The sequence below is a fragment of the Vanellus vanellus genome (assembly GCF_965231255.1).
Source record: "Vanellus vanellus genome assembly, chromosome: 1".
In the NCBI taxonomy this organism is placed as follows: Eukaryota; Metazoa; Chordata; class Aves; order Charadriiformes; family Charadriidae; genus Vanellus; species Vanellus vanellus.
In genome coordinates, this window is record NC_138905.1 from 115,510,725 (window position 1) to 115,529,527 (window position 18,803).

Genomic DNA, 18,803 nt, shown 5'->3' on the forward strand with positions numbered 1-18,803 from the left:
TGGCATTGCTGGAATTGTCTTCACTTATTTATTTTTGTATTATAAACTTCTGCTGTACATATTTTGGGGGTAACACAAATGTGGTGATAAAATTAAAACATATTAAGGACAGGATAGTTGCACACCAACTTGGATCTTTTGGTGATGTACATATATGAACTTATGTTTCTTAGAAACAAGAAATGTTGGACATGCATTTGAAAGGGGGAAGGGGATGGGGGAGATATCTAGAAAGCAGCAGCTCTGAAGAGTAATACAGGAGTACAGGCTGTGTGTGCCCAGGCTGGGCTGTCAGGGGGGACTGCCCCGAGCCAGACACAGTGGGTTCCATCTGGCTCCAACCAACCCACCACAGGGCGCAGCTGAGCCCCGCAGCCACTATGGCGGCACCGTGGGTAAAGCCTCTGTCAGAAAGGGCAGAATGCTGCCCGGCAGTTGGGGCTGAGGGGAACAGTGTGAGACAGCCCTGCCAGGGGAGAGGAGGAGGATCCCCTGCAGCCCATGGAGAAACCATGGTGGAGCATGTGTTGCCCTGCAGCCCGTGGAGTACCGTGCTGGAGCAGGTATCTACACTGTAGCTTATGGACAATCCCACACTGGAGCAAGTTGATAAGCTTTGAAGGGAGCTGAATTATATGGAGGATCCATGTTGGAACAGGCTCCTGATGGTAACTGCGGCCCATGGAGAGGAGCTCATGCTGGAGCAGAGAAGTGTGAGGAGGAAGGAGCGGCAGAGAGGAGCTGTTATGGACTGATCGCAACCCTCATTCCCCACATCCCCTGTGCTTACTCTATTTTTAGTTGGCAATAAATTTAATCAATTTTCCCAAAGTTTAGTCTGTTTTGCCTGTGGTGGTAATTGCCAAGTGATCTCCCCATCTTTCTCTTGACACATGAGCTTTTTAATTTTATTTTCTCCCCTGTCATGTTGAGGAAAGGAAGTGAGAGAGCGGCTGGGTGGGCATCTGGCAGCTGGCCGAGATCAACCCACCACAACAGGATACAGTGAATGAGTAACCGAACTTTTGCTACGAGACTCAAATACCTATTCTGACTGTTGCTTCGTGACTCAGAGGCAGTGGTTACTGACAGAACCGTAATCTGTATTTTTAGAGGATGTTGGAAAAAAACCTAGAAAATTATGGAGGGAAAGGGCCATAGGAACAGTTTGAATGGAGAATTCCCTCTGTAGTGCCAGAGTTGAACAATAAGGAATGATCTTTAATTGAGAAGAAAACCATGATGGTGTATGGGACCAGCTACTGTTTAATATTTTCATCAGTGACATGAACAGTGGGATTGAGTGTACCCTCAGCAAGTTTGCAGACAACCCCAAGCTGAGTGGTGCAGTTGATACGTCTGAGGGATGGGGGACCTGAGGGACCTGGACAGGTTTGAGAGGTGAGGCCATGTGAACCTCATTAAGTTTATCAAGGTCAAGTGCAAGGTCCTACACCTGGGTTGGAGCAATCCTAAGCACAAATACAGGGTGGGGGATGAAGGGATTGAGAACAGCCTTGCTGGGAAGGACTTGGAGATACTGGTGGATGAAAAGCTGGATGTGTGCTTGCAGCCCAGAAACCCAACCGTATCTACATCAAAAGAAACATGGCCAGTAGGCCAAGGGAGGTGATTCTGCCCCTCGGTTCTGGTGACACCCCACCTGGAGTACTGCATCTAGCTCTGAAGCCCTCAGCACAGGAAATACATGGATCTGTTGGAGCCAGTCCAGAAGAGGACCACAAAATTATCAGAGAGATGGAACACTTCTATGAGGTGAAGCTGAGAGAGTTGGGGTTTTTCAGTCTGGAGAAGAGAAGGCTCTGGGGACACCTTATTGCTGCAGGCCTCCTTTAAGTACTGAAAGGCCAGAAAGATGGGGACAAACTTTTTAACAGGGCCTATTGCAATAGGACAAGGGGTAATGGCTTTAAACTAAAAGAAGATAGATGTAGACTAGATACAAGGAAGAAATTTTTTTACAATGAGGGTGGTGAAACACTGAACAGGTTGCCCAGAGAGGTGGTAGATGCCCCATCCCAAGATCAGGCTGGACAGGGCTCTGAGCAACCTGATCTCATTGAAGGTGCCCCTATGCATTGCAGGGGAGGTTGGACTAGATAACCTTTAAAGGTCTCTTCCAACCCAAACTATTCTATGATGGTATCTTCATACAAAGAAAACAGCATGCTGACTCAGAGCTGTGAGAACTGTTGTGGTTTAACCCCAGCCAACAATAAAGAACCACCTAGTCTTTTGTTCACTCCACTCCCCCAGCAGTGGGATGGAGGGACAATTGAAAGAAAAAGGCAAAACTCATGGGTGGAGATAAAGGCAGTTTAACAGAACAGCGAAAGAAAGAGGAAAGCAACAACAATAATACTGATAGAAGAATATACAAAACATGATTAATGTACAGCAAATATAAATACCTGTTTGGGTCAGCTGACCTAGTTGTGTCCTGTCCCAACTCCTTGTGAAAATTAACTCTATCTTCACCGGAACCAGGACAAGAACCCATAGCTGAAAACCCAAATGGACTCATTCAAATGAGAAGAGGCACATGCTTCAACAGAAGTAGTCAACTGTCAAAAGAAAACAATAAGAAGTAAAAGATTCTTGATCTGTTCACATCTTCAGATCAAGACTAGATATCCATCTGCCAGGCTGTGTGCAATTCCTCCTCTATTAGGCAGGGGAAAGGAAAATTAATTCTTTGGGGATGAACAAAGGAGGTCTGTGTGTACGTGAGAGAGAGGTAAATAGCAAGATCAGACTAAAAGGACTAAGGCAAGCCTAGTTTCTATCAGTCAAAAGAGTATTGTGCTCTTAAACAAGCCATGTTTCTAGGCATTGTTGATGGGGAGAGGGGCTCAGTTCTTGTTCATGCCCTCTGTAGCAATTACTAAGTTGGCTGATGCAGATGGAGGAAATGGACTGCATTACAAGTGTTCATGCTGTCTTCAAAGCTGGTCCTAAACACAAGGGAACTTGAAATGCTTTTGGAAAAAAATAAAAAAGTTAATGTAAACCTGTGCAATGAACTGTGTTTAGCTGTTGTTAAGCACTTGGTAGACTTGTAGCCTGCCATGGAGCAATCGGAATAACCGTGACTGACTCTTGGGACTTGCAGGAACGCTTCTGAATCGTGAAAGAACACAGTGGAGTGGTTTCCTGGGAGGAGAGCAGCTCTTAAGAGAGGATGTATAGTGATGTGCAGTGGGGGAGGAGGTAGCTGGGTGGGTGTTGGTGTAGGGCTAGTGGTTATTTCACTTGTTCTCTCTGGAATTTCTGTATTCTCCATTCAAGAGATATCCAAGAATGTATGGTGGTGGGTTTTTTTTTTTCTGTCTCCGATATAAAACTATAGAAACATTGACTAATGTTTTCCTTATTTCAACAAGAATTTGGGGTAACTGCCAATTACTGCACACATTGTTTTACCCTGTAGGAGCTGTACATGATATTCTTCAGTAAACATGCCTGCCTTGTAGTAGGAATACAATGGAAAATACACTTACGGATTAATGCAAGTCTCTGTAGTTAGAAACAGACTGAGACATTAGCCTAGTATAAAACATCTACTGTTTATATAGAACTCTTCACATGTAAATATTATCATGTTATTGTAAAAGAGAAATATTACTCTGTTTTATAGGTGCCAGGACATAGAGAAAAGAGGAATTGTTCAAGGCCACCCACATGGCCAGCCCTGGTCTAGCTCGTAGTCCCATGCTCTCTCTAGTAGACAATATCTAATCTGTTCACTGTAAGGAGGTCTCAAAAATATAGCTTGTAGCTGCTGAAGCACATGTGAAATTACAAATATTTTTTTCTGAATTGTCTTTTTTTTTTTTTCTGTCCCCTTGCAGATCATAAAGTGTCTGGAATTTCCATTGAAACGGATAACAAAAATGTAAAAGCAGAGGAGTTTAAGGGTACAGTATGGGCATTGCTGTGATTATTTTTAATATATACACAATACATGCAAACTGTGTATACAGAAGCTGTGCAACTGTTAAGATTGTCTTCATCTTTACTGAGGGTTCCTGCTCCTACTCTCTCCATTGACTCTTTGTGAATCTTGCTCTTGTCCTCATTTTCTCTTATTCAGTGTGAGCTTGGACTAGATGCTCCCCAGAGGTCCTTTTCAACCTCATCTACTCTGTGATTCTGTGACTTGTTTGTCAGTCCTGGTAGCTCACTCTGTAACTTCTGCCTGAGTTTATTCCACCCCAAATAATGGGAACTGATAGAAAGGAGAAGTATTAGTTATCTTACAAGACAGAGAAGTGAGGGACTACAGAGAGAACAACTGTAAGTCAGCTAATTGTCAGTAACTATAATGGCTACTTACATATTTATATGTGTATATGTCATATGTAAAATGACAAATTACTACTAACTAAAGATGTTAAGGAAGCAGGGAGGAAAACCTGGTGTTTGCTGGGTAGATGTGAAAGGGATCCTAGAGTATGCATGTGAGGTTTGTCGGTTATGTGGGGGTTTTTCTTTGTTTCTTTTTTCTTTGCATTTGGTTGAAATGGAGAGAGGTGGGGATTTGGGAACTGAAAGAATTATTTGCTGAGCTTTAGGCTTTATTACCTCAAACAGATAAATAAACAAATATTTTGGAGGTCTAAAGCTGTCAGCTGGGCTCCTGTTAAGTATTTTTGTCACTTTTGGGGAAGAAAAACTTAATGCATTTAGAGCTCAGGGTAGGCAAGAGGAGAGATAAGCTCTTCAGGTAATATTAAAGCTCGATTAGATTCTCTCTTTTTATATGATATATGGCGTGCATTTTGTTCTTTTGTTATTTGTATGATAGAGATCAGTTTAACATAGCTCAGATGCCATGCCGAGTTCTTTTTGTGTAGCAGCACTAAGAGACTGGCAGGGGCTGATAGGCGTAGCTGTTCAGCTGAATGCAGCTGATCTGAAATACTTTCTTTTCTCCTCCGACTCCCATTACTGTAGAGGAGGGCGATGGGTCACTGGAACACGCTCCCCAAGGAAGTGGTCATGGCACCAAGCCAGTCAGAGTTTAAGGAGCGTCTGGATGATGCTCTTAGTCGTGTGGTTTAGTTTTAGGTAGTCCTGCGAGGAACAGGGAGTTGGACACAATGATCCTTACGGGTCCCTTCCAACTTGAGATATTCCATGATTCTATAACCAAATGGTAGCATCCAGACCAGATGTCAATCCAAATTAAACATTGTCTGGACCTCTCAAAAATCCTGGAAAGTTCTTCCAGGCCTGGCAGAGCCTGTGCTGATGCACAGCATCCTGCAGGCCTACCTTAATGCAAGTCAAGTAGGCCTGTTCTGGAAAATACCTGTTGCTGACTCTGTTAGTATGGGAAAAAGCAGGAGAGGGGAACTATAACTAAGAGGGGTTTATTATGTTGTCTCTGTTCTGTGTGCACTCCTTTTCTTCCACACCATTCCCTTTGTCCGAATAAGATTAGTGGGAGGGCATCAATGCTAGCTTTTTTTGTAACAAAAAAATGTGGCATGCAAGAAAGGGGCAGCTCATTCAAGATGGAGGTGGCTTGTTCAGCTGAGAACACTTCAGCTGAACTGTCTCTATGTCAACTAATAAAGACCAGCTCATGAGACCAGCCAACTGTCACAAGGTCAGTAGCAAAAGCAAGCTGAGCTTGAATGATGGTTTTTCTTTGTGAGAAGGATACAAAAACAAAATAGAAAGGAAACTTTAGCAAATCTTAAGATTCAGGAAGCCTCCACCCATCCACTCAACCTGAAGTCAGGAACCTCTGGCTTCCTGAGTGCACAGCATGTTTTTCGAAGCGGCCAGTGCATGTGTAACATGTTTCTGGCAAAGAATGCCCTCCTGCCTCAATTTTTCTTTCAAGTCTGGACATTTTTTCCCCTATGAGAGATCACCAAGGCTACCAGTCTGGCCCCTTGGAAGCTTTTTCTTTCTCTACAGAACTGACCTGGGAAATCAGACTCTAAAGGGTGAGTGGGTAGATCTGTTGGTAGCTCTTAATTGTCCTTCAGCCTTGTTTGCTGGGACTGGAAAGGAGAGTGCTGGTTAATGCAGAGTGACTGTATGTTTGCGCAGTGGATGTTTGTCTCCTGAAAGCTAAACAGGCATTGCGAAAACTATAAAGGCTTTTGATCCTTGATACTCTGGCCTATATTGGAAGATGAGCAGCCTAAAGGTGGCGAGATCCGTATTGTATTTTTATCTCTTACAGAAACTTCTGGGAGATACTAAACTTATTAATGATTTGGTGCCAGTCAGATGTGTGGTTGTATTCCTTCCTCTGATGTTGTCTCCCAAAAATTCTTATTACTACCTTGAGTTAAGAGTTATTTACTGGGAAAAAATACATATAGATATTTCAGCATGCTGTTCCACAGAGAATGGAACTACTGAAACACTGAGTTTGTCCCAATAACTCACCTATACAGTTTGTCATGTCTTCTCTCCCTCTTTAGTTCCCCCATAATAACTGTAGGCTTGAACACAGACCACAATTACTATGATGCAAGCTACGTATTAGTGATGGCATATGCTGATTCCGTGCTGTGAGGGAGGAAAAAAGAACTGTTGAGCTCCCAGTATGACCTGCTCTTCATTAGGAGCACTAGTTTTGATTTATTTCCTACACGGTAATGGCAATCTTAGCAATAATCAGTAACTCTTGAAATCTCAGCCTCTCTGTGAAATTTGATTGGTGATGCCCCCTATACATAAGTTAGGGAAACTTGAGTGGACAGACAGAAAGGTGAACAATTGTATGAACCTTCTTTTCTCAAGAACTCAAGAAAAATAAGAGGGAACCACTGAGGGATGTCATGAGCAGCCTCTGCTGCCAGCAGCTCTGGGGACCTGGGTGTTCCTCCTGCCCAGCCGCTGGCACCCAGCCCAGTGTGCCTGGAGACCTGGGGGTCTTTATCCCAGGCCGGTAGACACAGCTGCTGCTTTCTCATTTGCAGGTTCAACCAGTAGCAAGGCTGTGTGTGTGTCCTGGGGATGTGTGCCTGTGTGCACAAACTCACACCTACAGACACTCATGACACTGGCGCTGCCAGCTACACAGTCCACTACACACAAGGCACTGCCTTCAACAGCACCCACGTATAACACTGCCTGGGCTCACGTAAAGCATTAAGTATAGACATTTGAGCATCCTTCCTCCTCTCTGGCTGGTGGAAGGTTGAAGTTCAGTGGTGAAAGCCCTCACACAACACTCTCTAGATTCACAAGCACGTGCATGCTCTTGGATCCCCTGAGTACCCGCGGAGCCCCTCTGTCCATCTGTTATCCCTGCCCTACTCACCAGCTTGCCCAGTTTGAGGTTTGTTAGTGAATCACACACACACCTCCAGGCACACCAGGTTTAGGGAAGATACAAATACTGCACACACACCCCCAGTGTGACATCAGTTGCTGGCCCTAAATTTACTCAAGCCACCCTTCTCTGCCCCGATAGCTAGCACTCCAGGCCACTCCTGTGGCTCCTCCAACTGCTGATGCAGAGATGCTCATTTGCTCCAGGTGCCCCCACCTCAGTCCCATCGGTTTGTTTGGAGGCTGATGGTCTTTGCCATCATCTCTGTTAGTCCCTGTCTGTCATGCGTGTGTCTCTGTTTTGGTTTGGTGCTGCCCCCTTTGCTTGTTACCACTTTTGCATTGAAAAGGTCTTTGATTGGGAAACCTTAATGAAGCAGACTCTCACCTTCCACATACCCTTACAATAACCAATGTGGAATTGTAACTAAATACATCAGTTACTTAGGAGAATATTTAACCATCTTACTGGTATGTCTTCAATCTGCATTAAGTTATACATTTGAACAGTTAAACTACTGATACTGAATTCAGAATGGTAATTCACAAAATATTGTTGATAATAGGGTCAGAGTCCTTTTTAATGGTGGTCTGCTCACTGACAAAAATATTTAAGCCTAAAATGACGGTAGTAATACAGAATCTGTGTCCATCTAACATGGGAATATCTAGTTCCCAACTTCTGAATTTTGATCCAAAGGCCACTGAAGTATGGGAAAATTACTAGTTTCTGTTCTCCATTCTGTTTGTGTAAGTCTGGAGAAGGTCTGATGGCATCTGGCCCTTGCTGACTGCTCAAGATGACAGCTCAAGTTCTTTTGAAGGGGGAATATTAATTTCATGGGGCCTGAACGTGTCCCAAACACAATGCTAAAGTCTCTAATTTTCTCTTTTGCATTCTTATTTTTTTTCTCTAGAGGCTATTCTTAGTTGCAAGCACAAATTTTCAAAAGGGATGAGCTTAAGAATAGAATGGAAGAAAATCCAGTCTCAAGAAGTCTCATTTGTTTACTACAATGGTGAATTTACAGGTACAGTACTACAAACTTAGACTGTTGGTTTAACATGTCATTCTCCAGCATAGATATGGGCTCTTTCTTGAGGAATAACATTAGGAAAATGACTGAAAGAGAATGCTCTTGACTCTCCATACTGAACAACTGTCCTTTTGACGAAAATAATTCTTCCCTGGGGGGAGAGACGGAAGCATTCCTTCATAAAATCATTAATGATTAGTTACCTTTTTAGTGAAGTTAAATATAATAAAACTCAAGGTTAAGAAAAATGGCAGTGCACATTCCTTGGCATTTTTCAAAAACAAAATTACATGCAGATATAAACTCCCCAAAACTACTGCAAACTCTGCACTCCTATCCTACAAAGAGGTTTCTGCAGCCTCCTGTAGAGCTGGAGGCTTAGCTATGAATAATGCAGCAATTTTATATACATAAAATATAAACTCAGCTGTATATTTTAAATTATTTGTATTCTTTTCAGAAGTGGAATTTCTGTTTACGTGTTCTGAAAAAGACTTACCTCAGCTTTAGGTGTTGAAGAAAATATGGGTTTCTGATACCTTGTACACAATAAATGAAGGTTAAGAAGTAAAATTAAAGCACAGCAATTTTTTTAGTTTGTAGAGCTTGCAAGATGTACGGGTCTTGTTGATGAACTTGTTTTTTTCTGCATATATTTAATTTAGAAAAACACTGGAAATGATGGTCCTGTGTTTGCATGTAACTTTAATTTCATAACAAGCTGTAGAATGAAAAAAACCTCATTGTAAGAAGTCTGATGGCAATATCTTTACTGAATCCATTAAGTTTTTCTTGCCAAGTTAACATGTCAAATCCTTTGCTGTGGTCTCACTCACAATTCTTTCTGTAAGGTAATTAAGTTAGTGATTGCCATCCCTCTAGTGGAAAATTGACTTTGTCACCTGTTTTCTTGAGATGTTTGCAGAAAAAAGCATTCTGTCTTCCAAGTAGATAATGTATGACAGATGTAGGTTTTCTGAACTGAGGGTTTTTTTGGACTAAATGGACAAGTTGTGGAAGGTTCTTACTGTCTTGGGAGGGGGATTACATACTGCTCCTTCATGATAGATAACTAACACTGAACAAATGAGCAATAGTTCATAAATTGCACATGACTTCAGAACAAGCCAATGAGACGTAGACTTATATGCTATAAGCAAAGAGCAGAAACCTCTTTGTTCTCCCTTAAAGGTGATCTTCGAGGCCGAGCAGAGATGCTGAATACAGGAATTCGTATTAGAAATGTGACTAGAAAAGATTCTGGGACATACCGCTGTGAAATCAGTGCAAAGAGTGAAGAGGGGCAACGCCTGGGAGAAGCTACTATTACTCTCACAGTATTGGGTACAAACTTTGTTATTTGGGCTTCTGTAAAGACACTGAATGATGGCAAGGGGTGTTGAAGGTAGGGTTGTCCATACGGTGTGTGGCTGCTGGGTTTTTGGGTCTCCTTTGGGCTGACTTTATAAACACATGCGCACATGCACATTCTACAGCATACTTCACAAAATAGCTTTGCAAAATGCACACTTGCATGAGAAAGGAATATAATTAGGATTTTGTTGATATAAATATGGGTTGCAGTTCTCAAAACTTAGCAAGTATGCTGATTTATGTGATGGCGAAACATCCGTTTCTACTACAACTGAAGTCACTCAGTGGCTGAGAATCTGAATAAGCTGGTCATGGTGTTTGGCACTGGAAAGTCAGCATCTGTCAACATCTATCAAATATTCCCGAGCAACAGTTCATTCCAATATGCTACAGTCTCCTCCTGGTTTTGGAAGGAGAAACTGCTGCAGTGTCTGCGCAATGCCAGCCAGTGAGCTAGCAATCTCTGCATTTTATTTACAGGAGAGATGGTTTTGGCTTAGAGGGGTGGTTGTTCTTTGTGGGTTTTTTGTTTGTTTTCTTTTCCACTCGGGGAAAGGAGGGAAAAGTGAATACTGAGCACATTCTTCTTACATTGTTCCTGGTATCTTTCCCTGTGGATGAATGGTAGAGGTTGGTAGTTTTCTTCTTTTCTCTGTATAGGGAGAAGAGAAAATGTTTGCTTTTGTAGTTTCTATATTTTTTTTCTGTACAAAAATAATTGATCTTTTAAAATTATAAAAAAGTCTCAAAGTTCTTCATAAAGGATGATAAATTCATGAACTCCTGATTAGCTCCAACAATGAGGTAACCCCACTTATCCCTTTTGTCCACTCTCTCAACAGCTTTCCTCTTTTAAATGTGGCTTCTTAATTTAAAGTTGAAGTCTTAGAGCCCAAAGGAGAGTGTGTGTTTGTGTGTTGCTCACAAACCTTTTTTTGAAAGTTAATTTGAATTAGTTAGTATTTCACTTGGTTTTCTTTATTTTTGCTTTTTATTTTAAAATCAGCCAAGAAAAAGCTATGAATACTTATCAAGGTGTCACTTGAGCTTTTAATGTCCCATGCGTGCCTCTTCACCCTTAGTTTTCCTCTACATAGCTTCAAGTTACCAAAAAAATTAAGTTCCTTTTCTGTTCACGTAATAAAAATCAGAAAAGAGACACTCATCTTCATGGCAGAAGGAATGATCAGTTCTCCTGCACCTGTGTGTGGGAATGTTTGTTTTTAATGTAAACTGAAAGTTAGTAGGCAGTTGGTTTTGGCCCTCAACCTGGGATTCACACAGTGGCCGTGATGATAGCCAGTCTTGGTAATTCTTTCTGGAAATCATTTTTCCAAAACCAGCTGGCTTCTTTTAATACAAAAAAATCTCTTTCATCTTCCTCGCTTCTGTTTTTAAATATTGGGGAAGGGAAGGGGGGAATTGCTGAACTACAAATTCCCTGAGTTATCCCTCCTCTGTCTGTGAGCAACAGGCCCCATACAAGAAACGAAGTGAAACAAACTCTGGGGTTGGATGGGAGTGTATAGATTGGAGACAGGATGACACAGCATGGGAGGGGGAGTCTGGGAGCAAACCTCTTTCTTCCATTTTTAGCAACTCACAAATTTTACTGTGCTGTCCAGTAACAGGACTCCAGCACCTCACTTCGTTAATGTGGTAGTCTCTAAGTGTGTACAGAAGTGCTCACCGCCTCACCAGTGACTGTCAAACTGTTGTCATGTAGACAATACTGATAAGACTGCGTAACAAGTGCGATTTCATTTTCCAGTTGCCCCGACTACTCCGGTATGTGAGGTACCCAGCTCCGCAATGACGGGAACAGTAGTGGAACTGAGCTGTAAGGAGACTGAGGGGTCTCCTCCATCTGAGTACCAGTGGTACAAGAACGGTGTTGCCTTACTGGAAAAGACAGGAGCAGGCAGTGCTAGAGCAGCAAATATAACTTACACCATGAATAAAAAGTCTGGCACTCTGGTAAGTGTCATAACCAGCTGTCAAGAAAACCAAATTTACTGTTTAGTACAACGATGCACAGGGGTCTTGATCCAAAAATGCACAAGGTCTTCGTCAGAGATGAATCTCATGCTGAAATACGTGCTAACAAACATAGAAGGTGGTTTCTGCCTTAGACCAAAGACAAGCCATAGAGGTTGAATGATAGAGGCAAATTGGGTGAGTTGCAAGGCTGCAGTAACGAGAAATGAGCAGCATCTAGAAAATAAATGACAAATTTCACCTTGTCATTCAACTAACTGGTGCCAGGTGAGAATGATCTCTCAGTATGTCAAGAGAGTTATATTTGATAGCACCTTAAAATCTGAAATAGCAACTTCACACACTTCAGTGGGAGTGCAGCACTCGGGGCTCTCCAGAATCTGTGCAATCCAGTGGCATTTACAGCTTCCAGTCCAGTACATATGAAGTCAGAGGGAATGAGTCGGAGTTGTAAGTAACATTAGTATGTCTTTTGGTTTAGTTGTTTGCTTTGGGGGGGACACAAATGGACGGTCCCCTTAGGACTGGCTGTCTGTTTCTCACCCCTCCCCCACTAGCTGATCCTTCTAAAAACAAAAACAAATGAAAAAGCTGAAGTTTTTCAGAAGTAAAGAGCTGTTCTAGGGACACCCTACTCTTGTGCATGATCAAACCTGGAAGCCGAAATGTGACTAAGCATTCTGAGGTGCTGTGGATCTTTCATCACAGTGGAAATTAAGTGGACTACTCAAAATTACCAATCACTTCTGAAAAATCTTAGTTCTAAAGTACAGGATATATTAAAGGGAAAAAAGTTGACAAGCCTAACGATTAAAAAAATAATAATAAATACAGAGAAACACTGGAACGAACATGAAGTCAGTCTCAGTCCATCTCTTGCTTCCCTATTTTTATTTTTACAGCAGTAGTAGTTGATAAATAATGCAGTTTAGCACTAGAAAGTGCCATTTTTTGGGGGGGTGTGTGGAAGCCCACAAACTTCCCATGGGAAATATTTTTTTTTTGGTACTACATGATGTTGTTTTTTATTTTTTTTTTTTTTGTGAAATGAATAAAATATTTCTATATCAGGGATTCTGAAATTAGAACGTGTCTAAAAAAATCTATTTTGTTGGAAAGCACTGAAAAAGAATGTCCTTATAGATACACGCCACCTGGTTAGAACATCCATCTAAAAGACCCTCTTAGACCAGAAGCTGAATTTAAGAACCAAGGGATATGACTAGGGAGCTGAATTAAGAGGTGAATTTCTTATTTTCTTTCATTTTTTAATTTGGTTTTGTTTAAAAACGCAACCAACCATCCAAACCCTGTTGACATGTGAAAATTTCTATCCCACAGGGAATTCTGAATTTTTTTCCATTCTGATAATGGTTTTGGACTCTGTCTTAACAGCTATTTAACACAGTTACAAAGAATGACACTGGAGAGTATTTCTGTGAAGCCTCCAATGGGGTTGGATTATCTCAGAAATGTTCAGTGAAGCGAATGCAAGTTGGTATGTATCAAAGCAAATAAGGGTGGAAAACAGTCTTGCAATCCGAATGATTTTATTGCGTGATGTCACTGAGAAGCTAAAACCAGATTGAATTATATCTTTTTATTTGATTATGGCATTTTGAGGGAGGAATAATAATAATAATAGCAATTCCTTATATGTTGTTGCTCTGGCTACTGAAAGCATTCCTTTCTTACAGCACAAACGTGTCTCACTGCATTTCACAGAAAAGCAGCTACCTTAAAATTATTGTAGTAGCCAGCCTTTAGGTTGCTAAGCACTGAACTTCACACAACAGCAGTATTCATCTGAGATGCTTAATATTTCAGAATGCTTTTGTGGAAGCTGTACAGCATAACGTGCCAGTCCACTGGGTTATTTTCTTTAAGAAAAGCCTCCCTTTTGAGATGCATTCATGTGAGATCTTAATGTAACAGATCATAAATTTAACTGTGATTCACTGATACCTGCCAGAGGAACACGGAAGAAGTCAGTGCATCTTAAAAAATTCTACTTGCACAGTGTAGGTGAAGTGTAACATTGGTTTGTTAATAAAGACTTTAGTAAAGGCTGGAGGGGTAGAATCTATAATAACCCAAAAAGTTTGAATGTTTTTGCAGAATATAAAACTAGCTCTTGCAGATTCGATAGGAAAGCAGGTGGTAAAGAAACAAAGTTTCTAAAAGATCCTAACTAATACTGCACATGTCCAAGTATTCCATAAAGCAATTGTCTGGTGCTTTCCTAGAACTTAGCTGAAAATCACTGTATCGTCACTTTTAATACATTCCTGGCTGATTATAAACAAGTCTTCCACAAGCTACCAAGACAGAATGCCCTTGTTGTGGAAATACTCGCCAAAGCCCTAAATTGCTATCAACCAATCCACAAAAATGGATAGGTTTGGAGGTAAAATTCCCAGCCATATATTAATGTATGCTTAAAGTCAGGATCCAAATGAATAATTGGATATATAACAAAAAAAAAACCTATGAACATGTTTCTTCTTGTTGATGTTTTTGTTTTTCCTAAAATGGATGATTGTCTGAAGCTCTTAGTGATTATACCAGGAAATGGGCATGGGTCATCACCTTGAAAATAAAAACGGCTAGATGTTTCAGTAGGTCAGTGTAGAATTTAACTTTAGACATCTGGCTAAAATACTTGTTGGCCTTTATTGTGTTCAATTTTAAAAGCTTTGCTGTTTATTTTTAAACAAAACATTGAATTTTAAGTAACTCTCCTGAAGAGTTCTTCAGGACTGGGACCTGACATTGCCACCAGCTCTTTCAGTCATTTTAGGCAAACTACCTGTGTGGAAACACTTTAAAGATTTCAAGATATTTTCCCTTAGAGACATATGACATGGATAATACTTATTGGGGACAGGTATAATGAGGAGTATGTACCCCTTGACCCTCTTATTCTTTCCTTACTTTTGAGCCGAACTAAGCAGCTGAAGTGTATTGGACACTCCAGTTAACGTGGCTGTGATGCACTAATGTTTGTGGACTGCTTATCTACATCTGCATGTTACTAATTAACTTATGTAGCCTGGGCCAAAGCCCACCTATAGATACAAAAGGTGCCTGTAGTAATTAAGGTAAAAAATCCAGCCAATGGAAACTTGTACGGCTTATAACATTGGATTGATGTTTTATAATTACAGATGACCTTAACGTAAGTGGTATCATTGCTGCAGTAGTATTTGTGGCTCTGGTAATGGCATTGTGCGGCCTTGGAGTATTTTATGCCCAAAAGAAGGGCTACTTTTCAAGTAAGTAAAGTAAAATCATTCCTTCCATGTGTCAAAACAGTCTGTATTTCTGCTGACTGTAACGGGTCTTCCTTTTTATGAAGGCTCTAACTCCATGCTACTAAAGCTAAAGAGTATTACAACAGCAACTTTATTGTGTAGACATTTTTATTCTGCTAACTTCTACTGCGAAAGATACTTTAAGAACAACACGGAGATGTTTGTGCAGTTGCATAAGGCTACCAAACAGCAATCTGGGGAAAAGCTACGAGCCGAACCCTGGTTCCAGGAGCCTCTCTGCTCTGGTTTTGAGAAAGGATGGCAAAGAAAGGCATCATAAAAGCAAGCCGTGCACGTTCACTTGCAGACTAAAAGACCTGAGCGGCCGGGTTCTGATGAAGGGGAAACTAAATTACTGGCTCCCTCTTCTGGGTCGCGGCGAAAGTGCACATGGAGAAACCTTGCTTTTGAGGATCGCTGCAAAAAACCTGGACACCCAGCAGCCCGTTTACGTTAGTGACTGTAGAGTTCAGGACAGCAAGGAGGGATGCCAAATGTCGGGGGCTGAGAAGGTCCGCTGCCTAAAATCAAAAGGCTAACAGAGCCGTGTTAGAATTCTTGTTCACTTGGAAGTTCATTTGAGAGCAACCTAATCTTTTCCTGATTAAACTCACTACACCAAAAAGAGGACATTTGGTTCAAAAACTCCTTCTAGAAACTGAAGAGCTGAATAAGCTATAAATAACTATTTTGAAGAACTTTAAATTAGCTAAGGAAAATGTTCTTGTGCTAATTTTTTTTTTTTTCTTTTTCAGAGGGAAGCTCTTCCCAGTAAGTATCTTGATGCAAGTAGTACACAAATCACCGCAAACTTCATTTACGTTTCTCATGGTTTAGTAACTGCGAGGATTGTTTAAGGCCTTTCTCACATGATTCTTGTACAGTTGCTTTTTTGAATGCTGAAATAAACTCAATCCTACACACCAGCTGGTTCCCTTATTAGAACCAGTGTGTTGGTCAGAAAATGAATTAAGGATTATTGCTGTCATAAGTGTCCAGAGATGTGTCCTTTTACATAGCTATGGTTCACACCCCTAACTCAGCTACAGGCATGCATTTGTCTTCTCTTCAAACTAGACAAAAAATGCTCGGAACTAAATTGAACTGTCCTCATAGCCATGTCTGCAGTTTATTTCAGGAAATATTTGTAAAAATATGACAGGTAGAGGCTTTATGAGGGTGTCTGGTCCCCTTCTTTAATATGGATTTATTTCATGCACTTAAATTTCTTTGTAGCAAGTCAGAATTCCTCAAGTCCCCCACAAGGCTGAAATTGTGTTCTTCATTGGAGGCTGCTCTTAAGTCTTTTCTCTCTCTTTTTTCTTTTTTTTTTTTTTCTTTTAAAAGTTTATTTTAGCACTTCTAGGTAATAGGAGGTACAAAAAAAAAGTACTAAAGAGAAATACTAATATTACTTTAAAATACTATGCTGTTTATACTGGCCATGAACTAGACAAAAAGCATAACTGGAAGCATTGAAAAGACAAGTATGGGAAGGTAATTTAACAGTGGTTAATGAGACAATGACAGCTCTCTAAAAGCACTCAATGGATTTGTTATCATTTTTTCTAAGAAGGGGAAAAACTCTAAGGATTGCTGGAAATCAGGAAATATGCATTCATAAATAAGTTCTCAAAGGGTTAAAACTAACACCAGAGAAGTCACTATTTAACCTATGTTCCTTTTCTGTTAACAGAAAGAAGACCCTCTATCAATCTACAAGTGAAAAGGCAAGTATTTTGCATTTGGTAGTATGTTTAAATGTTCTAGGTGTCTTCAAAATGCCTTAGTTCTGTGATGTTTTTGCACAGGCCCCCCTAACCTTATATGCCACCAATACCTGGAGATACCTTATCTCTGTTTGTGTTTGTAGCTTCCTCTTACTTAGTCTCAAGTGCCATGCAACTACAGCACCTTGCTCTATACTTTGCCATCTTTTTCTTTACCATACTGAGCAGTGGTTCTCTTTTACCTACTTCTTCCTACATCTCCCTGGTCTATTAGCTTCTTTCATTCTTTTTCTTTACCCTTTTCATGATTACTTTCCTTTCATCAGATAAACTGAAATGGTAACACTATCTGGCAATCTCATCTCTATATTGTCCACTTAATTATGCCATTTTTTGTTTGTGAAGTCTTCTGCTCTGCCTTGTTCGTGCATATTCGTTAACCAAAGAAACTAACTTGGACACAGTCCAAAGCAGCAGCTAGAGAAAGTCTGGCCTTACCTCTAAGATTAACGTGGGTCAAAAGGCTTGACTAAATATGGAAGCTAAACTTACTACTTCCCCCCCCCCCCCCCCCCCCTTCCTCATTGAGGGGGCTCACAGGCTGTAAGCGCATGTACATTGCTCCAGCTTTTCGGATTGGTGCAAAAGGAACGGAGCACCAACTAAAGCTTCAACTAGGAGCAACTTCGTTTCACTATCTATATTTTAAAGCTACAGTAGTAGCCTTAAAAGCTCACTGAATGCTGCCCATTTTTCTTTAATGAAAACAGAGTGTACTAAACAGCACAAGCTTATTCCTTCACCTAGGATGCATGTAAGAAACTTGCTGAGGCCACCTACCTGGTTGCTCTGAGTTGGGAAGGAACAAATTTTGAAGAGCTGTGGTATCTGTTTATCAATATTAACACACTTATGAATCAGATGCTCAACAGAGTCATTTGATAATTGTATTTTTTAATAGGTTATTACTTCTGTGTAGCAGTGCATTCTGTAGACTTCGCTTTCCAGAAATGAGTAAACATTAACTAATAGCAGGCATACTTATTTTCAATCTCAATGCCTTAGTTTCTTCTGAAAGGTATACTAAATGTTAATCTGTTTAAAATCTCTGAAGTATTACTTATGTGACCTCGTTTGCTTCATTTAGGATTTCAAGCATACCAAGTCCTTTGTTATATAGAAGATTTCAGCCTCTGTGAGGGACATCAAATGACTACTTGTTATACAAAAGTATCAAAGGGATCTTTTGACCTCTACTCTGTAAATACTGTTTTCGCATACTACATGCTGAAAATAGAAACTGCCAATGTTTAGATCTAGTCAACCTAACTGTGATTGCTTTTAAAAAAAAAAAAAAAAAAACACAAAAAAAAACCCTAAAAAATCCTTAAAGATAGAACTAAATTGAATATACAATCAATTTCTGTGAAGATTTCTCATTTTGTTCATGTATACATGCAGCGCTACAGGATTCACTCTTACAGCTTGGAACAATCTATTCAGGTAACTTTCATATATGACCTTGCTACCACTGCTTCTATTACTTATGTCTCCACCATTGTCAAGGGCTCAAAATCTCCTACAACTCTCACTTATTAGTACTTTGATGTTGTATTAGATTTATCAAAGCCATCTGTGAGTGCAGAAGTAGTCACACAGACTTAAACTCAGTATCCTGACAAAATAAAACTTCCTGTAATTGAGGCTCAATCAGTGTTTTATTGTCTAATATAAAATGCCTCCAGCTTTTCTTCCACAAGGAAGTGTATCTCCCTCTCTGTAGACTGCATGTGTAATTTTAGTCTGAAGAAAAATCATGCCAGAACAACTCAAGCTGTAGTATCTGGACTCTAGCTGTTGAAGCATCACAAATAAACAGTTCCTCAAAACCTGAAGTGTTTGTGTCAATAATTCAGTTACTAAAATTTAAATCTCTCAACCTCATTAACAGGTTTGTTACTTCCATAAGAGTAACACTGCATCACTTACATGTTTATTTGATGCAGTGTAAAATTAGTATATTTGTG

At 40.5% G+C, this 18,803-nt stretch overlaps 1 protein-coding gene across 1 annotated transcript in view; it reads left to right on the plus strand.

Annotated features, from left to right (window-relative positions):
- The window catches only part of LOC309672867 (junctional adhesion molecule B-like), a 39,674-nt gene extending 21,021 nt beyond the window's left edge, over positions 1–18,653 (plus strand). Inside the window, exons 2-9 of the mRNA XM_082484481.1 lie at positions 3,873–3,938; positions 8,241–8,354; positions 9,552–9,704; positions 11,506–11,711; positions 13,128–13,230; positions 14,900–15,011; positions 16,743–16,776; positions 17,924–18,653. Coding sequence (XP_082340607.1) covers positions 3,873–3,938; positions 8,241–8,354; positions 9,552–9,704; positions 11,506–11,711; positions 13,128–13,230; positions 14,900–15,011; positions 16,743–16,776; positions 17,924–17,956 — 821 coding nt within the window. The 3' untranslated portion in view covers positions 17,957–18,653. The remainder of the gene's footprint in view (positions 1–3,872; positions 3,939–8,240; positions 8,355–9,551; positions 9,705–11,505; positions 11,712–13,127; positions 13,231–14,899; positions 15,012–16,742; positions 16,777–17,923) is intronic.
- The last annotated feature ends 150 nt before the right edge of the window (positions 18,654–18,803 follow it).